Genomic DNA, 27,509 nt, shown 5'->3' with positions numbered 1-27,509 from the left:
AAAAGGAATCCGTCCAACGGGGGACACATCAAAGTGAAAACAAAATTGCTATTTTTATTTAATTCCGAGCATTTTCATATTTATCTACCTTTTAAACCTTCTCTGGACTTCCACAAATAATTCAACACAAAATTAGCCAAATCGGTCCAAGACTAACGAACAGCAATTCATTTTCATATACATAGATTATCATTAAATTACCATTTCAGTTAAATATTAAGTACTTTTATTTTAAAAAACCAATCCAAATCTAATATTTTCAAGCTTGTTAACTTACAAGATTAAAATTTAATATTAATTCTTAGTTTAAATCTTATAATAATAAATTTTAGTTTCATCAGTTATTAAGTCTGCAAAGCCGAACACCAATTAGAATGTATGACATTGTCATTGTATGTAGTCATCATTTGTTTTGGCTTTAAACAACATCTCAAGTTTAATGCAGCTTATCAATTTTATATTGTTTTACTTATCTTTCAAAATATTCCTTTTTCAATTATTATTATTTTTGCACGTGAGTTTTGTGGGTTAATTATTCTTTCAGGGATAGAGCAGAAAATGCGTTCTTAAATTTAGAGTGACTTTTGTATTTCAGATTCAGCCGTTTACTATAGCCGGTTTCAAAGGACGTCAAATAACGTCGACCATATTCCACGCGAACCGTGCCCCGGCCACCGTGCTCATGGCGGCCCCGCAGACCACCGTCATCTCGCAGGCCACGCCCGACGGCACCGGCGTGCAGAACAACGTCAAGTACGACATTGAGAACATGATCGACTCGTTGCCCGACCACGGAGACAACGTCAACATACCGTCCGTACTTGTGAAGGAAGACGGCCTTACCCGGTACGACAACATCCTCACTGACAACAGAGAAATACACATTTCGAATACCGCCTCCGCGATCGTGCACTCCACCGGAAACGCCACCCAGGTGATCCGGAGAGTTCGCTACGAAGAGAAGAGGGAGAGGGTCAGGGACGTGCGGTATGCAGTGGACGAACCCGAAGCTCTCATCGCAGGGGACGACGCGAAGATGATGGGCGAGGACAGCTCCAGGGAGGCGACTTTAGAATCGATGCCCGAAGACATGGACGACGACCGATCGTCGCCCGAGCGACACGGCGACCTGTTCTGGGAGACGAACTCGGAGCGCTCCGAGGGGCGGCGGCCGGACTTCAGCAGCGACAGCGACAAGTGCTACGACGAGACCAACTCGACGGACTCGAGCGGGGCCGGCGCGCACGTGCGGCTGCACTCCGTCATCAAGGACGCGCGCGAGTGCACGGCGCTCGACGACGCGCACCCGCCGCTGCGCACGTACCCCGCCAAGCGCCCCTACCAGCCCGAGGTCAGCTTGTCGGGCAAGACCCGCGCCGGGGAGCGCCGAGCCTCCGCCCGAGGGGTCGTGAAGCGTGGCTGCCACTGCTGCTCCGGCGAGCCCTTCCCGCCGCGAACTAAGAAGCCGCGGCCCAGGAAGCCGACCCTCGACTTCACTGCAGCGAACTGAATTATCGCGAGTCTGCATTGTTAGCCTCGACGGACCTCACCACTCCTGCTCACGTCTTCGAAGTCATTGAATATGTAATTTCGAAAAGGGCATATCTCACATATATAAAATATCAAATTAAATGTATATACTGATGTTTAAGATTTTAATTCCAGTAATTTTCAATTGCTAATTAAGATTAAAATGTATCTCTCAAAAGTTAATATTTTAAATTTTACACTGCTTTAGAAAATAAACAGTTTTTTTCATTACCTGAATATTTTACATTTTCAGAGATGTGCCCTTTTCGAAATTGCATATTCAATTAAAAACTGTACCAGAGACGTCGGCCAAGATAAATGTGATTGCGGTTACAGTGAAAGTGATGTTAAATTTAATCCACACGTTTATATATTGAGATCAAAGATAGAATTAATTTTTTTAGATTAAACACAATGGCTTATGTAATTACCCTGGTTGACAATTGTACACCTGTCAGTCTCCCGAGGCTTCACAGCCTGCGAGCGAACTTGTTGTTTATTTTACTAGTTCCTGTAAGCGTTACTATAAAGTTATTTTATAAGTTTTACGTTCACCATTGAGTGCATATGTTTTTTTTTTTATATTTTTGAGAAATGAAAACGTTTTTTTTTTTCCTATTTCTTCGTTAGTTTTTGTTATTGTAAAATAGTTCTATAAATATTGTATCGATAAATGTGATTGTATAAAATTGTATTTGTAAGTTAAATGTTTAATAGGTAAGAGTTTCATTAGGTGATTACTGGCCATACTCAATATGTGAATTTATTCGTCTGTTAGTTATATGTAGGTTTATTTGTACGTCAACATTGAAAGTGACTTTAGACTGACCCGATAAGTTTCCATTTTCGACAAAAAAATATTTTTCATTAAAATTTTTGGATTTTTTTGTTTTAGAAACTGTATTTTATTTGATAGATTTAGTTGTTAAGCTGACTTCCAAGAGATTGCACAAATTTAAATGAGATGACGTTGGAAGCTTGCGTTTTTGATTCGATGATGTTTGAGATTCTTGTATCTACGAAATATTGTCGATGTATTTTCGGTGCCAAGTATCAGCGGCGCGTAACACTTAAAGCTTCTTCACACGTCGTTTTGATATAGCCGGTTAATAATAATAATAATATAAAAAAAAAAAACGAAATGTATTACGTATAACAAATAGAAGAAAAAATAAAAGCGATCTTTTTAGTGTGAATTTGATATCTATAGTATAAATAAGACCGTGTAAATAAAACTTTGTCCCAATTGTTTTATTGGGGATCGTCTAGTCACTATAGTACTGATAATTAAGATAAAATGTTACGTATTTGGGCGTGCGACATTAGAATGCCGCTCACGAATTTGGCTTTAAGCCGTTTCGTTTCACGCAGTATTCGATCGCTCGTGTACATAGACCGTGAGAAGTGTTCGGAGGATGAATTAAAAAAAAAAAAAAAAAAACGAGTGAAGAAAAAATTAAACTTAACGTGTAAATAAAGATGCGTTTAGTAAATTTTAGTGAGTTTTCGATAGGGCGTTAATTTAGCGCTCTTTATATATATAGTGAAAATTGTAATTGAATAATTTTTTGTGCACTCTCGAGAGCTACGTTCGGCTCGTAGGTCGGAACGTTCTAGATCTAAGTTAGCGTTAGTAGGTGATACTTGTTCATTAGACTGTGCCAGTTTTTTTCTTCAACTAATAATCTTGAAAAAAAAAAGACGTCGGTGAGATTAAACTGAAGGCGCCAAATTTAAATTCAGCCTTCGAAATTTCGTAATTTATGTTCGGATAATTGAAAAAAAAAATGAACAACCGTTATTATAATACTGTTTCTTGAATTAAGATTCAAATTTTTTTTTTAATAATAATTAAAAAATATGTTGTTATTGTTCGTGTAATATTGTAGAAGGTCAATTATACCTTCGATATTAATGTAAAAAATAATAATACAGTATTGCTACAAGATGCTTTTTTATTTGTTGTTTATTTTTTTCTATTATTAATTTGAAACGTAGGTTTAATTAATAATGTAAGTGGTTTCGGCGCGAAAAGTAAACTTTTCTTTTTGATTATGTAAAACGTTTATTTTTAAAAGTGCTACAAAAGAGATGATCATTAAATCTTACAAATTAAATAGGTGTTGCTTTCATTCCTGCAGTGTTCACATTGTTGGTTTGCATTGAGATACCCTCTGTACATACATTTTTTCCTTCCTAAGCTTTACTACCTTAGAGCGCCAGCATAACCGAATGAGTAGGTGAGCTCACGGGGCTCTCACCAGAGGACGTTGCTAACACTAGCCCTAGCAAGGGCAGTGCTTCGCAGAATCTACCACTGGATCGGAAACGTGACCCACTGAGAAGATCCGGCGAGAAACTCAGTGAGCTGTGTCTGTTAATGGTTAATTTACTCGCAGAGCCCTTCATCGCAAGCGACTGGCTCGACGGGAACGGTGAGTCGGTGACCGAAAGATACATCGATTCCTAAGCAAAGCATTAGACCAAATCATCTTCAAGACGTAAAAGGACCGTTCCCGAAGCCGGAATGGAAAAGATATTCAATTAATCCGTTCACCCGCAATTATGGAGGGTAGAGGTAAGGAGAACTGTTTCATATGAGAGAAGCTTGAAAAAGTGCCCCACTTTCAGCACTAAATAACAGTTCAAAAATCCTTCCGAATGGCGCTAGCATAGGCACAGGGTATGATATAAATTGAGCAGTTAAAGAGTTAACTGATTGAAGTATGCCGAGTTATATGTTGTACGTTGTAGTATGTTGAGCCCTCTTTGAAAAATGCCCTTTAGTTTATTTTTTAATTGTGTTCCATTGTGTGGTATGCATGCAAAGGGCAGTATCAGTGTATTAGATATTTATTAGATATCGTATCAGAGGTCACTATCGTTACATGTCTTTGTTCAATAAGTGTTTAAAAAAAGTTCAAAATAAAATAGTTCAGTATCGAATATTGATTATTTTTATTGTTTTTATTGAGTAGGTATTGATAGGCTTTAGTTTTACCAAGAATACATTTTAGAAACAAGTTTTTTTTCCAATTACCTACTTATAATGGAAGAGAAGATACACAAATCGAAATCTTAATGCTTCAGTGATTATAGTCGAATTTCGATGAATGCATTCACTAGTGACAAATAAGTCCTTCTCATGACACATAAGGGCGAAGTGTCAGTTGTATCGCACCCACCTCTGCCATTCTATAAATCAGAAAGCACGACCGCCTCAGCAGCAATTGTCAGGACGGTGATACCTACCTGTGTAAAGAGTAGGGAAGGGAACTCTTCTTTTTTTTCCTACCCAAGGTGATAGTAGGTGAGCTCACGGGGCTCAAACCGGAGTGATGCTAACACTGGCCCTAGCAAGAGCAGTGCTTCGCAGAATCTGCCACCGGATCGGAAACGCGACCCACTGAGAAGATCCGGCGAGAAACTTAGTGGGCTGTGTCTATGGGTTAATTTGCTTATCGAGCCCTTCGTCGCAAGCGACGGGTTCGACGAGGACGGTGACCGGTGCTTGTAGTACCTAAAAGCACCGTTAATGGATCGGAAGGATCAGTAATTACGTGTTTTGGGCGAAACTCTTCGAGAATATGTGGTTGCATAGTAGAATTATATTATCAAGAACAGCATCTTTAATTATTAATTATTTTTATTTTTATTAATAACACGTACCTAATGGCCTGGATTTTAGTTTCTCAAACTTAAATCTTCATTTACATACTATTGTTACATGTTTAAAAATCATCAAAATTATACTTTTACAAATACGTTACTGTGTCATTATTTCGGCGCTTGAAAGGCAAAAGTGACTAAGCAACAATGCGTGAACTTTACAATAGACTAATTTAAAGTTGAAATACCTGAAAACAAAATTTATTTTAACGAATCTAGCTGTAGTAGAATCTAGCTAGTAGCTGTAGGATTGAAATGATTTTAACATATTTTTTTTCGGGTCGAGGGCCGAAATATATATTTTTTGCGCATCGAATATGGTTATTGCCTATCATTTATGTACAAATCAGTTATTGTCGCTTAGTCACGTTTGCCTTTCAAGCGTCGATTTAATTAATAGCACGTTATTAAGAAATTAAAGGTCGCTTTAAATTAGTTTTGAAAGATTATGATTTTACTTCATATCTATATCTATAAAGAAATAAATGTAGTACCTACGTGTTTACTCATTTCATTAAAATCTTTTGAACATCAAATAAAAATATGCCATAGCGCATAGTTAATAAAACACTGGTAATTTGTGGTGAGATAACATGCACTCTTAAAATATGACTTACGTCGTCAACGTGTTTTTATGTATTGCTCTGGTGTGTGAACGAGCTCACGGCCCACCATTTATTAATTGGTTGCCGGAGTCCATGGACATCAACAATGAAAATACCATCACTTTGAGACATGAGTTTAAAGTCTTAGTTTTAGTACAAAGATTGCTCCATCTTTCAAACCGAAATATTACTGCTTCACGGCAGAAATATGCAGGGCGGTGGTACCTAACCGTGCGGGCTCCCAAGCAATACCGTCTTTACCATAAAGGCACACGGGGCCCGTGCCCAGGGCCCCCATTCTCAGGGGGCCCCGAAAGACCGAAAATTTCTCACACGTTTATTCTCAAAACATTTTTTCGGACACATTACACTTTTTTCACAAATCAGTAATCGGAAGGTACAAGGCATATACTATGCCTATAATAGAAGATTTTGCTCAACAGAAATCCCGAAAGAAACCGTTATCGAAATCGTAACCAAAAAACCAGCAGCATTCTAATATCATTAATGACATATTATATCATACTGTATTTGATTACCTATAATAAATGGTCATACTCAGTAAAAAAATGTTATTATAATTCGCTTTTTTTACTTTCCAAAAGGGCCTCAAATTCTTGTGTGCCCAAGGGCCCCATCCTAGTTTAAGACGTCCCTGCTCCCAAGACGTCTCTATTACCAATAATGTAACAAGGTGACACTACAAAACTTGCATACGTTTCGTGTAAATGCAAGTGTAGTGTTCGCTCACGCGGCTTGTACATAGATTAACTCTCCAGATCATCCAATCCCGCTTAACAACTTAGTCGATTCTCGTCCATTTTCTCTTCTCCTTGATCTTTTTCATCACAGCCAACACTTCTATACGGAATTCCAAGCGTTCGTCTTCATCATACCTCACAACGCTCGGCAGGAGTGAAGCAAAAAAGGCTTCATCTTCATTCATCACTCTTGGATCGTTCGTATCCACCTCAACGAAATCTATGTCATTAGTTTCATCATGACTCTGCTTATCTTCTTTGCTTTTAGATTCCCTCTTGTAATTGTATTCTTCAATCGAATAACTATCCGACTCGCGTTTTCTTTTCTTCTTTGGCGTGTAAATAGAATCGCTTTTGTCGTAACACTGGCTACTGCTGTCTAAAATCGATTCGTCTTCTTGTTTCATTAAGCCAGATCTAAATTCACTGTATTCAGCTGTTTCATCGGGCGCTCCTTTTGTAAGGAACTTCAAATGTTCGTGAAAGACGTATTTGCGTTTCGGTCTTCCCATTTTCGTCTTCAATGTTTTGACAAATGTATCTCGAACGTTCGTCCATTTGTTGACGACGTGTTCCTCTGAAAATAAAATCAATTATTACAATAAGTCCATAGTTCATAACTGCCTTATACTATTTAAATTTCTTTATTTTCTCGATGACCGTTCTAATTTGATAGTTGTAGTGTTGTGACCAAATAAGTAATGTTAACGATCGGATAAAAAAATATCGGGTCGGTTATCGTGTTACGTTTATCGATAGCTCCATCCCTATCAGTTTCTCCGACTCTGCTATGACCTTGTACGTACGTAAACGTCATATTTTTAATAATTATTAAATACCTATAATGTAAAAAGACGCTCGTTCAAGTTTCCACCGGAGCTGTCATCGGGAAATAAATAAATGGAAATAGTTTAAATGGTTTATTTTGACTAGCGAACGCTTGGGTTAGTAATTCAAGGATTCAGTTTGTTTTTATGGAAGATCATGACCATTGTGATCTAGCCTAATCGATTTAAATAATATGAGCCGTTTAGGGTGTTACGTTATGTTGAACTGTTCCGATTTACTGAATCGTGAATAGTGAGATCATTAAAAGTAATTAAAACTTATAATATATGCAAATGGTAGTTTCTAAACTTACGCTAAGGAAAAATACTTGAATTCATAATTTCGAACGCTAAATTAATTACATTATTCTTAAATTTTATTCTGAACTAGTTTTCTACCCGTAGCTTCGTCCGCGTGTTAACAATTATTTTATTTGACCACTGCTTGTCATGTAAGTAAGCGTACGAACATAGTTATTTTAACATAACACCGTCATAGTTATTATTCCGTTCAAAAAATCAACAAATAATACGCAAAAACTTTCCTCGGTTATAGGTTTCTCAATTACCGAAAACAATAACAAAATTGGTTGCAGAAATGTCCGCAGAAACACAGACAGGGGCAGACAGCGATTTTATTAATCCTCAGACGTATCTACGTATGTAAGTAACGGAATCTTTGAACATGATTTTCACCCCCTTCAAAACGTCGGATTAACTCGAAATTTGGTATAGTTATTAAGGACCGATGACAAATCAATATTTAAAAAAAATAATGAAATTCAACTAAATAATGAAAAATAAAAAATAAACCAACTAAATACGCTTTTATAGAAAATAAAACTAAAAAATAGAAAATAAATTTTAATAAATTTGTGTAAGAAAAAATGATTTTATTGTAAAAAAGCGTGGGGTGCTTTTCAGGATATTATCAAAATAACCCTTCTACTCATATTTAATTTTGTTCATAACATATTTATAACTAGTGATACCATGCACCCCACGCTTTTTTTACTAAAAATCATTTTTTCTTACACTATTTTTAATTCAAGTTTATTAAAATTTATTTTCTATTTTTTTGTTGGATTTTCTACAAAAGCGTATTTTGTTAGTTTTTTTAAACTATTATTTATTTTATATTGGTTATTTATTAGAGATTCGACTTACATTTTAAATGAGTTTATTAAACAGTAAAAATACAATAACTAAGCAAAAGTTATGTTCGTTTCCATTACCCGTTAACCTTTTTTCTACAGGCGTCATTTCCTCGTATCTATCGTCGAGTATGTTATAAATTTCCTCCCACGCTGCTTTTCTCTCGACTCGATCTTTGTAGCTTTCTAAAGTTTTATCCCATAAACAGGGACGATCTCGTACACTTTGAATAAGAGTAACTACATCGTATTTAAATTCTTTCATTTTTCACATCAAAATTACGTTTAGTTTGGTTATGAAATATCACTGTTTACACTCCCTCGTCTGAAGCGTTACTAGTTTTGTTTCAATTCTCGCCTCTATCGTCGGACCGTATGTTTTGTCTCATTTTAATGCTATACGTTAAAGTGAGACACACTGTCTAGCGAGGTCACCGTACCGACATTCCGTGACGTGCCGTATCGTCATTCGTTGCCGTGATGACAAACCAGATTATGTAGAACTGTAAAACTTTAATAATATTGCGGTTTCATAGGTCAGAATGTTTTAGACTTATATTCGCTTTTGCTATTGAACGATAATATCGTTATTTTTATGACATTTTATGATTGAAATTAACGAATCTGTATATTTTGTCATAAAAAAAATTGGAAAAAATGTAGATGAGTTTAGGATTTATGACATAGAAAGTGTTTAAATATGTTATATTAATATCAGTAGCTCGGAAAAAGACAATGTCTAGGTACCTCTAAGGAGTCTTATAAAATCTAGTTTGATTATTTCCTAGTCGAAAACAGCCGACGTCGATTTTGGTTTTCTTTAAAATGATTTTGATAATTATACGCATTTGACTGGACACTTACTGTAATTTAGTACATCTTCTCGATCGACTCCTCTTATTAAATAATATAATGGTTTAATATATCCAACGTTGATAATAAATATGTACATGGTTCTAATTTAAGTCTATTGTAAGGTATTTCAGTGTTGAAATAATATACAATGCACGTCAATTACGACCGCGTATGTAAATTTTTATTCCTAATAATTAGCCACCAGTTTCCTTAGGTGTCTATTCGTGTTTTACCAAACCGGTAAGTGAGCTCACGGGCTCGGCTTGAGAGATTTTGCCAACACCAGCCTTAGCAAGAGCAGTGGTTTGCTGATTCTACCACCGGATTGGAATCGCGACCTGCTAACTTAATTATAACTTCAGTCAATTGCTATTCAATTTGCTGGTTTTAGGGCATCCTATAAACTTTTACGAGTAGGGACAACCGCCCTGCCTATTTCTGCCACGAAGCAGTAATGCGTTCCAGTTTGAAAGTTGGCTTAGCCGTTGCACTATGGAACTTTGAATTTGGAATTGAAGTTGGGATGCAGCATTTACATTGTTGATGTGCATGGATACAGTGTGTTCCTACGTTTGCCGCTAGGGACGCTGTTCCAACTGCATACAAAATTTGAGTTAACTTTTACGCTATCGAGAACGTTAAAATACTCGCACTAAGCACACATGTTATGATTCGCAGATGGGCAGTGAGGTCGTCCACTCATCTAAGCAACAATAATAACTAGTGGTCCTCCGGTAGTCGAAATTCGATTAATTGAAGTTATAAGTTTGTACACTATTATGATTCTATTACTCAAAGGCTTATTATACTTCTATAATCACAGATTTTGCCAAGACTACACTTTATACAAATATTAATATAGACAAACAATATTTAATCTACTCTCAATTTGACCACAGACTATAAGCAATAAAAAAGTTTGACAATAAACAAATAGTATGCATGCGTGTGTGTGTGTCAAATACATGGTCATAGATTATACACTTAATATATTAGTAGATCAAATACATACCTACATGTGTAATGTTTTTTTATTGTTTTAATGTATTTTTATGCATAATATAAAAAAAAAATTACATTCTGCACTTCTCTCGATTATCTATAAGAGTTAAGCTGTTACTGGAACGTTTTGGACACCTCGAAATACGGTTCGAAAGCGAATTGTATAGGGTAGCCGCTCTCCAATCATTCAAACCGTAACGAAAAATTGTTTCACGGCAGAAACAAGCGAGTTGATGACGGAGACCCGTGTGGGATCCCACCCCACCACCACCAAGAACTGCCTATCTAAAACTGACGTAATGGTAACGAGTGAAATAATTAGACGGCACTACAACGATTTAAAAATCACCAGTCGACTTTAGTGCTTGCATATCAACGTAATTAAATAATTGTTGGTTATTAACAGTGTATTGTGGCTTTTTTTTGCTTCTTTTTTTTTTGCTACTGTTGAGCAGAGTTTGTAGTAGTTAGCAGTTACCGCAGTCATCATCGTCATCACAGTCGGTTACTCTTGGCGGAGCAATCGTGGTCATGTGGCATCCTTGTTGATTAAAGCCTTGACAGCTGTTCTCCATTGGCGCACGCATTCTTAAGTGGGGCTTTGGTAAGGATTTTCACTTGATCAGTCCAACGCATGGGGCTTCGTCGGCGAGGTCTTTTACCATTGACCAGAGCCTGACAACAAGTTTCTCCATGAACTCTGCAGTAGCCAGGCATTATAACGCGAATGGTCTCTCTCTCTATCTCTCTCGGTCAGCCTGAAGTTATTCGTACAGGTAAAGGTTTGAAGTCGTCGTGGCCTAAAGGATAAGATGTCCGTTCTATTCGTATGTAGCGATGCACCGGTGTTCGAATCCCGCGGGCGGGTACCAATTTTTGTTGTGTTCACGTTTGACTTCCACGGTGGAGGAATAACATCGTGTAATAAAAATCAAACCCGCAAAATTATAATTTGCGTAATTACTGGTGGTAGGACCTCTTGTGAGTCCGCACGTTTAGGTACCACCACCCCGCCTATTTCTGCCGTGAAGCAGTACTGCGTTTCGGTTTGAAGGGTGGGGCAGCCGTCGTAACTATACTGAGACCTTAGAACTTATATCTCAAGGTAGGTGGCGCATTTACGTTGTAGATGTCTACGGGCTCCAGTAACCACTTAACATCACGTGGACTGTGAGTTTGTCCACACATCTAAGCAATAAAAAAAAAGTTAATTCAATTCTCGGTGAACACAATCGCGTTTCACGGGCCCGATTTTGATTCTCCATTAAACTGTGGCTTCTCCCATATGAGAATCTAGTTAATTCAAAGCCTCTCACTGGTCATCGATTTTTTTTATAGCCTTTGTAGGCAGACGAGCGTACGGCCCACCTGATGGTGAGTGGTTACCGTCGCCCATGGACTTCAGCAATGCCTACCGAAATAATATGTTAACGTAAATTGGACAGCAGTTAATAATTTTATGGAGATCTGTTCGTAGAAATCAGCTGATAGCTTTGTGAGTATTTTTTCTATCGACACAAATATGTTTGGTATATTTACTTTACTAATGGCTTTATTTACTTTTATTTGTTTTGGTAATTTTATGTATGTTTCAATGATGCTATGTACACATATGGACTTGTTTTTGTTGTTTGAAATAAAATAAATCATTCATTCATTCATTTAGCATGTTCTTACGTCCATCTGATCTACTAACGCTGTTTTAGACGTCTGTAGCTCTAGTAGTAGGACAGGCTTAGGGACCACGGTAGCCGTACTCGTCGTACTCGTCGAAGAGTTCGACGTGAAACCTAATTCATACATCAGTCCGCTGAGTTTCCCGCTGGACCTTCTCGGCGAGTCGAGAATACCGATCCGCCAAGTAGCTGCTCTTAAGCCGTTTGGTCTTATTCGGAGGCAATCGGGCATCAGTTGGCAAATCCCGCCTCTCTCAGCTGAGATACTTGTCCTGGTGAAAATTGAAAGGCTTTTGGGCCACCAATAACTCTGCTAAAAAAAGTTTGTTCTTAATTTAAATCCAATTTATTTGCATTTGCATTTAAAGGAATTTTTTATTGTTCCAACATCATTATCCGATTCGTGGTTTTTTTAAAACAAACATTTGCCCATCGAGCTATTGAAGACTTGATGAAAATCATGTGTATTTATTCGAATAATACAGAATATAGCCTCCTAATAAGACAAGTGAACAGTACAGAGTTTGCTATACGAGTATAGTTTCTAAGTCAATCGATTTAAATGCGCGCGCATCTATCATCGCAGTAATTCAGTGCGTGAAAAAATTCTGCCGTTTCATACGTGAGGTTATGTTTTACAGTTTTTCAAATTATAATATACGTGTTTGCGCTAATATATAATATAATTTAAAAAAAAAAGTCTAGCAGGAATAATAAAGCGGCGTCGAAGGATGATCCTAAAGTAATTCGAAGATTGAAAAAAACCTCTTCGATTTTCCATTAACCAGCTTTCGTAAGGTATGGATTTTTAAATATGATATTATACATATTTTATTTCTGTATCTAAAGGTAATTTTTCTATTTTTTTTTACTAGATATAACACATACATAAAATTATGAGGTATGGTTTTTTAAATAGTATTTTTAATTTATCGCAATTGAAGAATTCTTACTAGAAAATAGGTGGTACTATTACTACGAATATTATTGCAACTTTTCAATTTAATATTAATTTTTCTTTGCACACGATAGTTGTGTTGGACGTCTGGTCAACCGTCAATAACCCATTGCATTGAAGCTAGGAGTAATAATAAAAATATAATCTATATATATATATATATAAAAATGAATTGCTGTTCTTTAGTCTCGCTAAAACTCGAGAACGGCTGGACCGATTTGGCCAATTTTGATCTTGAATTTTTGTGGATGTCCAGAGAAGGTTTAAATGGTAGATTTAAATATGAAAATGCTCGGAATTAAATAAAAATAACAATTTTACCCTACTACTGCAATATGTAATTTAGTGGTAGGCAGCGGCTTGGCTCTGCCCCTGGCATTGCTGAAGTCCATGGGCGACGGTAACCACTCACCATCAGGTGGACCGTATGCTCGTCTGCCTACAAAGGCAATAAAAAAAAAATACATTTTCGCACAAACATTCTCCATATAATTTAGAAAATAATACCTGTATTAAACGTGTGTTATTTCACACACAAAAAAAGTCTAATCTTTGCTTCGGTCGAGGGATTCTGACGTCACGTTCAATGAATTTAATTTTTTAATTTCTCTTTGATGAGGCAGACTTTTGTAATTCTCATTCGTTTATCAGTCGACAAATAATATCAGAAGCCAATTACCATGGAAAGCCTGAACAATACGTAGATATCTGTATGACAATTAAATTACATTAATTTCTCCGAAAAAAACTCCACTAATTTTTTCTTTATTAGATAATTTGATAAAAATGATTTAGTTACTATTATTAAATGTCTACTTATTGTTCGAACTAAAGATTTAGGAATGCCCGTTTGTGATAAGACCTTTAGGAATCTCTAAAACTCTGTTTCCCTACCTAATCTGTACTAATAGGTTGGGTAGTGGCCATGCATGGGTTGGTTCCATCGTCCTGCCTATTTCGGCCACTAAGCAATCATGGTCATCAGGCCGAGGACCGAGAAAATTATCGTTTCAATTGGAGCACTTCAATATAATAGGGATGTTGTAGGCATTAACGGCCGTCTGGTGTAGTGGTAAGTGACATGGTCACTACACAAGGAAGTCGCGGGTTCGAATCCCGCCAAGGGAAGATATTTGTATGATAAATATAAATGTCTTTTCCAGGGTTATAAATGTATATTAAATATATGTATGTGTATAATAAATATCTTACATGTATTTCCGTTATGTGGTAGGTACCTGTAACACAAGTTCTTTACGCGCTTAGCACGGGACCAGTTAACGTGGCGTGATTGTTAGTAAATATTTATTTATTATTATTTATTTATTAAGCGTCTCGAACGGGCCGGTCGATTGCCCATATAAGTTAATGGAAGAACGTCTCATGTTCCAGTTTGAATCTTCGAAATGTGGACGGTCTGCATCCCGGGATGGAGCGCGGCGATTGCGGCCGGCGCCATACTTCTGTACGGCACCCTGGATGTAGCGTATTTTGCCCGGATGATGTACACCGTGGCTAAAGCGCGCTACTTCAAGAAGAAATGTTGTATACTAGACACCACTGAGGTCCAATGTATGTTTGTTTTTATCTTTTGCTGAGGAGCTGCGAAAGTTCAATAGCGCAACTTATAATAATAATAATAATAATATAATCGCATAACCGTATGGAGGAGCAAGGAGTTACACGGTAGGTTCTACCGGGCTCTCACAGGGCCTGATGTAGACCAATTAGCTTCCGTGGCCTGGTTAAGATTCAGTAACCTCTTTGGGGAAACTGAAGGTTTTATCTTTGCAATTATGGACGAAGTTATCATGACGAACAACTACCGGAAATATATACTAAAGGATGGGACGGTCGACATTTGTCGGGCATGCCACCGTCCGGGAGAGTCTATTAGACATATTGTTTCTGGCTGTTCTCGGTTTGCTAACGGCGAGTACTTGCATAGACATAACCAAGTGGCTAGGATTATCCATCAACAACTTGCTCTGAAATATGGTTTTCTTGATTCTGCTGTACCTTATTACCAATACCAACCTCAACCAGTTCTTGATAATGGTCATGTTACGCTCTACTGGGACCGATCTATTATCACGGATAGGTATATTGTTGCCAATAAACCTGATATTGTGATAATAGATCGATCTGCGCGTCGAGCAGTGTTGGTTGATGTCACCATTCCTCATGACGAGAACCTCGTGAAGGCAGAAAAGGACAAATTAATAAAATATTTAGACCTGGCCCACGAGACTACCGCCATGTGGCATGTTGATTCAACCATCATTGTTCCAATAGTTGTATCGGTACACGGCTTGATAGCGAAAAGTTTCGATCAACATCTTAAGAAACTTTCGTTATCCAGCTGGGTTAAGGGCCTAATACAGAAAGCAGTTATCCTCGATACTGCACGCATTGTGAGGAGGTTTCTCACTCTGGAGTCCTAACCACTGGTGGCTTGTGTCGTAGACACCGCCATCAGCGGCAATCTATTTTTATATAGTGTTTTTTAAAAATTGTATTTTTAATATATTTTTTAAAAAATATTATGTAATTAATAAGATTTTAAATAAATATAAATAAATAATAATAATAATAGCCTTTATTCAGACAGTATTTCATGTACATATCTTAATTTCTTTTTGTTAATAATTTTATTTTTATGTATTTTATTTATCAAAGTCTCATCTATATCCTTAACTATTTAGCATCGATAACCCCACCCCGTCTGTATGTCATTTATTGACAAAGGCCTCCTCCAACCTTTTCCATTCCTCTCTGTCTTTGGCAGTTCTTGTCCATAAACCAACTAGCGCAACTTACTAAAGAATTTTATTGCTATAGATAAAGCCCACTGAGTTTATACCCGGATCTTCTCAGTGGATCGTGATTCCGATAGGGTTGTGGATTCTGCGAAGCATTGCTCTTGCTAGGACTAGTGTTACCAAATTTTCTCAGGTTGACCCCTTTAGCTCGCCTATCCGTCCGGGCGTACCCGGAATAGGCTACCAGCGAATAGGTAGGGAAAAGAGTTTGTTATTTGAAGCACTAGAGTGTTTTATACCAGATATAGAGAAAAGTATGCAGAGAAGATTCTAAGTAAAATGGCCCGTTAAACCACCGCCTAGGATTTTGTTCCAAACTAAAACGGTATGCCAGCTGTAAGTAAAATGTAGTGGCGCCATTCAGATTTTGCCGGATTTCATCTAAACTATCATAGCTATCATATGATCTATATCTACTGCTACAATGTACCTTAACAATATAGGAATAAGGAATCTCAGAAAATTGGATCTTAGAATATTAGACATTCCCTGTCCAAGCATCCAGTAAACACAACAAAAAATGATAACTCAAGCAAAGCATGTCTCATGAACTTTCTTTTGACACAACATTTAATTACCTTCTTCTTCTTGTTGACCTTGTCTCAAATTATGTAAGGTCATCGAAGCATGTCCTCTTACTATGTTGTATACGGATTTAGAACGAGTTTTACAATCGACCGCCTCACTGGTATCATCCCTACTTGGGTAATCTAGAATAGGTAATATAGTATGTACCCATTGAATCATGCCTTCTATTTCGATTTCTTCTTTAGATCATTATTTTACTTCAGCCGTTTCTTGGTTCTATGATTTGTATCTAATCACTTGAATTAAAAGTTTAGATTTTCAATACTAAAAAGATAAAAAGATCACAATTTATTAGTTTTTAAATATTTTAACCTAATTAACACTGGACGTGATTTGAAGAATACCTTTATTCTACTCCTAGTATTAAGATAGGCTGGTTACGGCCTTAAATGAACACTCCAGGTTTCACGATACGATGCCGCATCCCTTCGTAATATGGGTCAAAGTCTCTATTACTTTGGCACATCTTGGCAGTATCTTACCATTTAGACTAGAACGCTCAAGGTTGCTGTATAAAACCAATAATTGTATCCTATGTGCCTCCTTCTAGCTTGGTGTCTTCTCACTGATATCGATACTCTGCTGTACCACATGAATAATGCTCGTTATCTCCGCGAATTGGACTTCGCTCGAGCTGACTTCTACGAGCGGACCGGGCTCTATGCGAACATCAAAGCGGCTGGAGGCGCGGTCGTCCAGGGCGCCGCCACAATAAGATACAGGCGCTACTTGAAGCCCTTCACCAGGTTTACTATAACGTCCAAGGTATTGATCAACCTTATAACTGTTTTCGTATTCAAATCCATGCAACCATTTTTTTTACCAAAGAGAGACTATCATTCCACAGTCGCGCTAACATTTCTTATATATTGATAAAAGTCGCAGTGGAAACACAACAGAAGGCAGGATATATATTTTTTTCTCTGTATACTAACTTTGGTGACTACGCTTAAGTTAGGTAGGATTTTTGAAGTGATAGAGGTTTGGCTGTACCTAACTGATAATAAAGTAGGGAAAGAACTAATTGTTTCTAAAAATGTGTTTATTATGTTGATACCAGTCAGGATATTGGAGTAAATTTAAAATATAATTATTGTGATCCTTTTTTTTTTTCTTTCTTTTTTTATTGCTTCGATGGGTGGACGAGCTCACAGCCCACCTGGTATTAAGTGGTTACTGGAGCTCATAGACATCTACAACATAAATGCGCCACCCACCTTGAGATATAAGTTCTAAGGTCTCAGTATACCTAGTCAGGTCATAAATTCTGTCACATGTTTAATGTAAAATAATTGAAACAAGTTTATTCATTATGTAACCATTCATATACCAAAATGAATTTAACAAAACATAGATTCTTATGACACTAAAGTTTATTCAAAATGACCTCCGTGATTTTTAATACAGGCCTTCAGGCGGCCAGTCGTCTATCGCAGCACGAACAAGGTTCATGTCAATATCGGCGGCTGCCTTAATCAAGGATGTCTTGAGTGACTCCAAATTGGGATGAGGCTTTGAGCACGCCTTTTCCTCCAAGTGTTGCCATATCTTGTAATCTAACGGATTCAAATCTGGACTGGAGGAGGGCCAGTCTTCGTGCCGGATGAAATCGATTTAACGCGCCGCCAGCCAGTCTTGTGTGCTCTTCGCTCTATGAGCTGGCGCCGAATCTTGTTGGAATACCCAGTGCCTGTTATTGAACATGGTATGAGAAACAGGTTCCACAAGCTTCGTCAGGACTGTATTTTGATACACAGCTGCATTCGTTTTTACACCTTTCTCACAAAAATGTACCTCTGTTAAGCCCCAATAAGAAACTCCCAACCATATCATGAGCGAGGATGGAAAATGACCTCGTTGGACACGCGGAATACGGTTGCTCGCTTCTTCACTACTGTGTGCGTACAACTTATCATTTTGTTTGTTGTAGCTCTCTTCTAGGGTAAAAATTTTTTCATCCGAAAAAAGAATTTCCCGATATTTTTTTCCCGCGTACCGCTTCAACAAAGCGCGGCATCTCTTCAGTCTCAGGTCCATTAGACGAGCATTCAAACGATATCCTGTTTTTCTTCGATATGCCCGAAGCCCTAAGTCTTCATTTAACACCCTTTTCACCTTGGTTCTGCTTAACCCCATCTGAAGGGCCAACAGTTTCTGCTTACGTTTGGGATTTCTTTGAATTCGCGCCTTCACAGCTTTTATCACTGCTGGAGTCCTAACAGACCGAGGGCGACCACTTCTTGACCTGTCATCTACACTAGAGTCTTCATTGTATCGTTTGATGGTAAGATAAACGAATCTTTTGGTTATATTCAAATTTTTCAGTATATTAAAAATTTGAATTGGCGCGTAACCGCACCGATGCAACGTAATAACGGCAACACGGTCTTCTTTAAGCGTCCACTCCATATTTAAAAATGAGTAAAATTCTAAAAGTATAACATTTTTATTTTCATGAACAATTCGAAATTCGAATTCAATAAACTTTTTTGTGGCCAGCATTCTAAAAGAAAAGTTTTTACTGTGTGACAATACTTATGACCTGACTAGGTAGTTATAACGGCTACTCCACCCTTCAAACCGAAACGCATTACTGCTTCACGGCAGAAATAGGCAGGGCGGTGGTACCTACCCGTGCGGACTCACAAGAGGTCCTACCACCAGTAATTACGCAAATTATAATTTTGCGGGTTTCATTTTTGTATTACACGATGTTATTCCTTCACCATGGAAGTCAATCGTGAACATTTGTTATGTACGTATTTCATTAGAAAAATTGGTACCCGCATGCGGGATTCGAACATCGTTCCATCGCTAGATACGAATGCACCGGACGTCTTATCCGTTAGGCAACGACGACTTAAAAACTGTTTGCCTTAACAATTTCTGTTTAGATATATTTTTCGTTCTAGGCTGTCTACTGGGACGACAGGACCTTCTTCATGGAGCACGAATTCGTAGGTCCAGGCGGCTTCGTTCACGCCATCGCCGTCTGCCGGCAAAGGGTCATTGACACTTCTGCTTCTGCTATAGCTGAGTTATTGCTCCAACTGCACTGTGCTGGATCTTGTAGGCCGGCTCCCGGGAAGATACCTCCCGAGGTAACAGTCGTATTTCTTGTTATAATTTTCTGTGGAGGCGGAATTACTCATTTGTTCTTTTTAAATGCCCTTCTTAAATTAATAGTTGTGATGAAAATTCGATCCATTGAGGGTGCTTTTAGGTACCTCAAGCATCGGTCACCGTCCTCGCCGAATCCGTCGCTTGCGACGACGAGTAAGTTAACCCACAGACACAGCTCACTGAGTTTCTCGCCGAACCTTCCTCCTTCCTTCCGGGTCGCGTTTCCGATCCGGTGGTAGATTCTGCAAAGCACTGCTCTTGCTAGGGCCAGTGTTAGCCCCGTGAGCTCACCTACTCACCCGATTACGCTGGCATAGCCACTCAAGGCTATCAGTTTAGAAATGAAATGATGTCCCAATAAAATAGTAGGAGCTTACTGGGGATTTCAGGGAGGAGGAGTCCGAGAATCTAAAGCTTTGGTTAATTTTTCGGAATTTGTGAACCTTCACAGATATTATTCCTAATATAAATCTGATGAATCAGTAGTTCAACAAAAGAAAACCAGTTTACACGACTTCGCTCCTCGCTTTCCTGCCGAAAAGTGAATGAATTCATTAATTATTATGATATTATTACAATAGAAATTCTTCGCAGTTTTCGCTCTAATAGTCAGCCAAAGTTTCCTGTCAAAATAAAATGCCGTAAATATTAGAATATATACAAGTTTGGTTTCCCTGTGTATTGTATAAGTGTATTTCTCACACATTTACCTACCGCGTTTAATGGTTGGAGGACTAATTCTGTGTGTCAGCTTGGGTAAATACAATTCTACCTGTTTCTGCGGTATGAAGGGATAGTAAGTAGCCCTGAAATAATAAAATGGAGTCTTCCAGCTTGTGTATCAAGGTTGTGCACAGTCTGCTGTTACCAATTAAATCGGGTAGGTTGTGACCTTGTCTATCTTTTTAAAGAAAAATAAATTACAAAACATACGGTTCTTTCCAGTATTTGGTCCTTTGTTTATGACGTCATCATATCTGTGACGTAATCTTACGGTAATTCAATATGTGGAAATTTAGGTGATTATGTAGCATGGAAACGGATACTTTCTAGTGAATCGGTGCAAATGGTTTTTAGAGAATCACGTCAAAGATCTGCTACATTAAAATACTTAAAGGTGTCATTTTGTGTGGCTCGTAATTATGTGCTCAAAACGATTGAGGACAAAACTCTAAAGATACATTTAATAATTCATTTAGTTTTTAATATAATATCAACGTCATCCATATTAGCAAAATGCAGGTTTTAGTAAGCTTTCATGTTATCCATTCAGAACGATAAAACTTATGTGTAATTGAGTATTATTTATATATATATGTATGTATTTCTAGTTGGAGCTTTGGGTGCAGAGCAACGAGCTGAGTTCGGCCAAACTGCGGGCCGTCAATGCCCCACTCCCAACCATCCCTTCCCCGAGTAATATCGGATGCGGTGAGGTTATACCCACAGTGACAACTGAATGAGGCTATCTTACTCACTGCCGCGGTGAAAGTGATCGAGCCAAAAAGCACGAGTGAGACGGCTATATGATGTGCCCGCTCTGGCAGTGAAGTACAGTTCAGTTTAGACGCAGCACTCGAGACGTGCGGACGTATATGTCATACGACTTATGTAATACGGTATAGCTTGGCTATCGAAGTTTGTGTGATAAAGTATTCCATCACGTTATTGTTATCTACGAAAATATTATTTGTTTATTATAATTAATTACTGTAATAATAATACGTATATTGTTTTGTATTATGTAAAATATTGTTCCTGTCCTATATTATGTAAATGTAGACTCTCTGATCAGATATTCTCATAAAATGAATTTTGGTGATAATGCTTACTGTATATTCGCTTAAACGCGATAGATTGATAAAAAACCAACGTAACTCTATAATAATTAATAAATCTCATTTAAGTCACTTCTTCACCATTTTGTGAATTTTTATTTTGACCGTTGACGTGAGATTTTTTCCTCTAACTTTAGAGTTTGGTTGCAGGAAAAAGCATAGCGTTTTTATTTGATATTTAAATGAAGAATTAATTATTACAGCTATTGAATAGTACGTAGGTAGAGAGTACCCATGAAACAAAATGTGATTAATTTAGCGGAGCTAGAAAATGCTACGAAAATCAATTTTGAAGCATTCAAATCTTCGGTCACACGCCTAGTTCAGGGTGTAAGTGTGGCGAGTCGGTCTAAATAACGAGTATAGATCGATATTATTATTTCAATGACCATGAGCTGACAGATCGACAGATGTGAGACATCATAGTTGGTTGTAATTAATGAAAAACAAGAAAGGAATATGTGATTAATAAATAAAATAAAAAATGTAAATGATTCGAAATCATTTTAATTGTTAACAATATCCTTTTAAAAACGGAGAGACTGGGGAGCCATGTTGTTTTTAAAATTGATGACGTCATTCTCGTCATTATTATGATTTCCTTCCGTAGTGACAGTAAATTGAAATTATCTTTAGCAAACAATACCTTTTATTAAATTTGTAGTTTACAACTATTATATAACAAGAGTTCACTCTTTCGGCTATTCGAGCCGGAATGTGTGACGCGTTTTTTTTTTTATAATTAAGATGTTAGCCTTGAGAGGCTATTTCAGCTTCACCATAGTGTGTAGGTGAGCTCTCGTGGCTCACCTCTCGTTGAGGTGTTGCCAACACTGGCCCTAGCAAGAGCAGTGCTACGCTGAATCTACCACCGGATCGGAAGCGCGACCCACTGAGGAGATCCGGCGAGAAACTCAACATACACTTTACTATTAATGTAAAGGAAAAAAATAATTAAAATGAAAACAACTTTAACGATTTGATCTCTGTCGACTATGTACCTAACTGTACTAAACTAGCTGTATGAATTAAACTGTAAAATAAAAGTGACCATTTAAAAAAAAAAGCGAAATTAAACCGTAAAGTTAGTTTTTACTGGTGGTAGGACCTCTTGTGAGTCCGCACGGGTAGGTACCACCTCCCTGCCTATTTCAGCCGTGAAGCAGTAATGCGTTTCGGTTTGAAGGGTGGGGCAGCCGTTGTAACTATACTGAGACCTTAGACCATATATCTCAAGATGGGTGGCGCATTTGCGTTGTAAATGTATATGGGCTCCAGTAACCACTTAACACCAGGTGGGCTGTAAGCTCGTCCACCCATCTAAGCAATAAAAAATAAAAATCTATCTGCGACTCGGGAAATCTGAAGAAATTACTTAGTTTATTATTACATTAATAATAATATGAAAAATAAATTAATTTAAAAAAAATGTTTTTTGCGTCACAGATTCAACCTCAGCTTAGATACGCTGGACGAGTTTAATCATGTCTGGATGTTTGATCAATTCCTTGGAAATTATCGATTATTTATGAACATTTTCATAGCAACCCTGTAGTTGTTGATGGAGTAACAATATTTCGTTGCACTTGCTTTTGTGTGTTTCGAGGCTGGCAACACATTTAACATTTCGATGTTTTAATAGTGTAACCTAAATTGTAAAGTCGACGAAGACTTGCAAATATGTAATCTGTACTGTAATCTAATCTGTACCTTTAAAAACTTCAGTATCATTGTATAAACCATGGAGTTAATAATAAAATAGTAGCTCTATGGTATCAACTGACATTGGTCCTATGAAATATAATGTCTTGATGATTGTAATGGTGGTTTTATTTATGTTCGTTTTAAGCTTTTCAAATTGCCACGTTCATCTTTTGATATGTACAGTTAGTTAGTTAATTATTGCCGATACGTATTATTTTTCTGTTTGGTTAGTAAACTAAGTTTTCATGGAATGTCATGTTTCATTAACATCTTATCGTGGCCGCCGCTAATTACTTATCCGATCGCGACAAGGCAACGCAAAGCCGCCGTCGCCCAAAACATGTCTTGTCGGATCCCCCGCATTTACACTCGGTGCTTTTAGGCCTCTGAAGCACCGGTCACCGTCCTAACGAGCGAACTAACCCACAGACACAGCCCACTGAGTTTCTCGGCGGATCTTCTCAGTGGGTCGCGATTCCGATCCGCTGGTAGATTCTGCGAAGCACTGCTCTTGCTAGTGTTAGCGAATTCTCTCAGGTTGAGCCCGTGAGCTCACGTACCCGTCCGCGCGTAGCTGGAATAGGGAATAAAATGAGCACTTGAGTTCACAGTTGGTCACAATCGAAAATTTTGAACTAAGCCTAGCTTAACTTCTTGATTCGCAATCTATTATATTACTTGAAATAATTTGTGAAAGAGCATAAAAAAATCTAAGTTTTGTTTATGAATAATTCTTTTAGTAAAATTGCTCACACGATAGAGGTAGGAGTATAAAGTGTATTTCGCGACGGTTCTATTAGCTTTTTTTTTTTTTTTTTCCTACCTAAGTTGATAGCCTTGGGAGGCTATATCAGCGTAACCCTAACTTTAGTAGGTGAGCTCACGGGGCTCAAAACCTGATGACGTTGCTAACACGGACCCTAGCAAGAGCCGTGCTTCGCAGAATCTACCACCGGATCGGAAATGCGACCCACTGAGAAGATCCGGCGAGAAACTCAGTGGGCTGTGTCTGAGAGTTAATTTACTCGTCGAGCCCTTCGTCGCAAGCGACGGGTTCGACGAGAACGGTGACCGGTGCTTGAAGTACCTAAAAGCACCGTTAGTGGATCGGGAGGATCCGAGATGACGTTTTTGGGCGACGTCGACTGCTTTCCATTCTGTCCGCAGGATCGGGAATGTAGTTACCGGCGGCCACGATGACAGGGTTCTCGTGTCGTGCCGCTTTATCGAAGTGGCGCATGGACGCCGACTGAAGATACTTACTGATGGACTCTAAGTCCAGGTCGTCATGGAGGTCGACGTTCCTGACGAACCACGGGGCTCCGACGGCTATCCTGCAAAAACGCGATTGAATAATTTGAAATGATTTTAAGTGTATGCGGGCCGCTTGAGCAAACACTACACTTGCATAGGTCATGACGGGGCGTATGCAAGTTTTGTAGTGTCACCTTATTTCTAAGGGACATTTTACTTCTCCTACATATCATCGGGTAGAATCTATTAGCATTGAAAGACTATGCAGTAGTTTAGTTATCGAATGCATGTACCATAATGTACTACTATGTCTAAGAAAAAAGGCAAAAAATTAAACCCATCGAACATCAATACTAATAAACATTAAATTGCGTTGGTTTGTATGTGTTTTTGTATGTCCGTTTTTCACGTCGAAACGAAGCAAAGTATTGAAATGATTTAAAAAAATATATAATTACAATTCAAAGGAGTGACATAGAATACCTTTTATCCTGAAAATAGATATCATTCCCACGGCAAAGTCTTTTACTATGTTTAGAAAAAATACGTGATATTTTTAAAAATTAAATTCTTTGGTTTTTACTAGTTATTTAAGTTATAATCCAGGGAGACATCCCTGGCGTTACGCTTTCTCGAAGGAGACTGTGGGTATCCACGGATCGCCCTGATTGTCATTTTACCCTGCGGACGTCGCAGCGCCATATGAGGGCACCAGCGTTTAGGCCCTCCGACATTTAGCAAGAGCCGATGTACCACCACCCTCTCTATTTCTGCCGTGAAGCAGTAATGCGTTTCGGTTTGAAGGATGAGGCAGCCTTTGTACTAAAGCTTAGTCTTAGAATTTATGTCTTAGGGTGGGTGGCAGCATTTACGTTCTTGATGTCCATGGACCCCGGTAAACGCTAAAAACCTGGTGAGCATCTAATATTACGTAATTTTTATTATTTATCTTCTACTGTCTGTTAGAAATCCTTATACACAGAGCTAAACAATGACACAGTTAATACCTTTAAAATATTCATAGCATTCTCGTGTGAGCTTAATATTTGAATGTTTTGGGGTTGTTGTTGTTCTACCAATAGTGTATTTTAGGCAGCATACTGTATTTCTCAAAACAAGAATACTTGCCACCGCCTGTAATCGGGTCAGACGTTAAAAATAACAGTTACGCGTATGTACCTGTTCTATAATTCTACTTAGTATTTTAGTGACGTAATTTCAAAATTGTTATCGATAACGAGAATCATGTTTATGTTGACTACGAACTATGATTGAATGTTAAAGATTGGGCGAAGTCCCCAAGAATTTGAATCGATGTAAGAAAAACTAAATCCAAAAGTTAATCGTCAGGAGTTACGACGAGAATAAGGACTGGGAATTGACCACAAAGCAGTTTTGGCGCATTTTAAAAACACATTCAAAACATTTTAAAAACTGCGTACACAAAAAAGTTCGATATTTGGGTACCTCACGAGCTCAATGAAAGAAACCTAATGAACCGTGTACTCATTTTTTTTATTTTTTTTTATTGCCTTTGTAGGCAGACGAGCATACGGCCCACCTGATGGTGAGTGGTTACCGTCGCCCATGGACTTCAGCAATACCAAGGGCAGAGCCAAGCCGCTGCCTACCGCTTAATACTCTCCACAAGCCTCGTTTGAAGAAGGACATGTCATAGCGCTCGGGAAACACCGTGGAGGGGAGCTCATTCCATAGCCGGATGGTCATTTGCGATTCTTTATTACGACACAATGAAACCGAACCATTTTTGAAGAAGTTGATGAAAAGTGGATCACGTACGACAAGAACGTGCGAAAAAGGTCGTGGTCAAAGGCCGGTCAGGCTTTACACACTGGCGAATTCCGGGTTAACTCGCAACTAGGTGATGCTGTGTGTGTGTGGTGGGATTAGAAATGCATTATTCATTATGAGCTGTTACCACCAGGCAGGACCGTCGATTCTGAACTTTACTGCGAGCAACTGATGAGATTAAAGCAAGAAGTTGAGAGAAAGCGGCCGGAATTAATCAACAGAAGGGGTGTGGTTTTTCATCATGATAACGCTAGACCTCACACATCTTTAGCCACTCAGCAAAAACTAAGAGAGCTTGGCTGGGAGGTGTTAATGCATCCGCCGTATAGTCCTGATCTTGCACCTTCAGATTTCCACCTGTTTCGGTTTCTTCAGAATTCTTTAGGCAGTGTCAGGTTAACATCACGAGAGGACTGTCAAAACCGATTGTCGCGGTATTTTGATCAGAAGCCCCAAAATTTGCAATAGGATCATGTCCCTACCTACAAGATGGCAAAAAGTTATCGAACAAAATGGTACCTACATACTTCAGTTAAATGTAAATAAACTATATTAAAAATCTTGTGAATTGTCTTAAAAAAATGCAAAGAAACTTTTCCTCAACCTATTATTTCAATGTATATAAGTATGGTACCCATAACACAGCCGAGGATAGGCAGGAATAGCGCAGGATAATACAGGAGAAAATTGTTAGAGGAGACCACGACCCTCGGCATTGAGGATTATCGACGCAAGGATGAGGAGGATGGTACCCATAACACAGGGAATTTGGGTGTCGAAGACCGTGCATGATTTCTTCTAAGTTACATATTTATTTAAAGTATTGTAGACCTAAAAATCTCAGAGAATGCAGACCGACCACAAGATTACTCCTTACAATCTCCATTAGCTAAAACATCGAAGAGTGTAAATGATAAATTTTAGTGTATAACGATTCTGCAAATTAGAATTTGATTAAATTATGACTCACGTATGATAAGAGCGAAATAATATTATACGAAGTTATTCTTTCCGATCACCTGCTGCGTGTTTAGGTAAGTTGTTAATTTTTTTCAGACTATTACGCACGATCAGAAACAAGCAAGGATGTTCCTTGTATCGGACCTTGCTCCACTTAGCTTTTATCTCGTGTATTCTTGACGAAAATATTTAACCGAATCGGAAGGTTGGATCACGGAATTTTTTCGGTAAGGAATTTTCGACATTACCCACTTGCGTTTAAATATTGTTTTGGTTCGTTGTTCAGCGTCACATCGGATCTTTTTAGTCCTCTGTTGGCGACTATTCGTGTCATTGCAAATTTCATTAAACATAATTATTTTACGTTACAA

At 38.1% G+C, this 27,509-nt stretch overlaps 3 protein-coding genes across 6 annotated transcripts in view; 2 read left to right on the top strand and 1 right to left on the bottom strand.

The window, feature by feature from the left end:
* Window positions 1-3,647, top strand: part of LOC101742438 (uncharacterized) — a 39,847-nt gene extending 36,200 nt beyond the window's left edge. For both annotated transcript variants that reach the window (XM_038021014.2, XM_038021012.2), the window contains one exon: window positions 596-3,647. In XM_038021014.2, coding sequence (XP_037876942.1) covers window positions 596-1,510 — 915 coding nt within the window. In that variant the 3' untranslated portion in view covers window positions 1,511-3,647. The remainder of the gene's footprint in view (window positions 1-595) is intronic.
* LOC101739011 (uncharacterized) lies at window positions 2,391-8,899 on the bottom strand. Its single transcript, XM_004923554.5, has 2 exons — window positions 8,628-8,899; window positions 2,391-7,142 (listed from the first exon to the last, which is right to left on the bottom strand). Exons 1-2 carry the CDS (start codon window positions 8,809-8,811, stop codon window positions 6,607-6,609), a joined length of 720 nt encoding a protein of 239 aa, XP_004923611.2. The 5' UTR covers window positions 8,812-8,899; the 3' UTR covers window positions 2,391-6,606.
* Window positions 7,967-21,489, top strand: LOC101742004 (protein THEM6). 3 transcript variants are annotated; one of them, XM_062676467.1, is made up of 6 exons: window positions 12,667-12,877; window positions 14,272-14,330; window positions 14,430-14,609; window positions 16,998-17,212; window positions 19,360-19,548; window positions 20,902-21,489. In XM_062676467.1, the coding sequence occupies exons 3-6, from the start codon at window positions 14,444-14,446 to the stop codon at window positions 21,031-21,033; spliced, it is 702 nt and encodes a 233-aa protein (XP_062532451.1). In that variant the 5' UTR covers window positions 12,667-12,877; window positions 14,272-14,330; window positions 14,430-14,443; the 3' UTR covers window positions 21,034-21,489. The 3 variants fall into 3 exon arrangements, with proteins under 3 accessions (XP_062532452.1, XP_037876971.1, XP_062532451.1); XM_062676468.1 differs by lacking the exons at window positions 12,667-12,877; window positions 14,272-14,330 and adding an exon at window positions 7,967-8,055; XM_038021043.2 differs by lacking the exon at window positions 14,272-14,330 and having other exon boundaries at window positions 12,637-12,877.
* Window positions 21,490-27,509: the final 6,020 nt, after the last annotated feature.

Source organism: Bombyx mori, chromosome 27, assembly GCF_030269925.1.
Source record: "Bombyx mori chromosome 27, ASM3026992v2".
NCBI lineage: Eukaryota > Metazoa > Arthropoda > Insecta > Lepidoptera > Bombycidae > Bombyx > Bombyx mori.
The sequence above is the reverse complement of the archived record's forward strand: the minus strand, read 5'-3'. Positions and strand labels throughout refer to the sequence as shown.

Bases quoted from the DNA above. Each gene is read 5' to 3' on its own strand.
- LOC101739011 (XM_004923554.5), bottom strand. From the start codon at position 8,811: ATGAAAGAATTTAAATACGATGTAGTTACTCTTATTCAAAGTGTACGA. The intron at 7,143-8,627 runs GTAATGGAAACG...TTTTATTTTCAG, and splicing joins TGTAGAAAAAAGGTTAACGG to AGGAACACGTCGTCAACAAA.
- LOC101742004 (XM_062676468.1), top strand. From the start codon at position 14,444: ATGTGGACGGTCTGCATCCCGGGATGGAGCGCGGCGATTGCGGCCGGC. The intron at 14,610-16,997 runs GTATGTTTGTTT...GCCTCCTTCTAG, and splicing joins AGACACCACTGAGGTCCAAT to CTTGGTGTCTTCTCACTGAT. The intron at 17,213-19,359 runs GTATTGATCAAC...TTTTCGTTCTAG, and splicing joins GGTTTACTATAACGTCCAAG to GCTGTCTACTGGGACGACAG.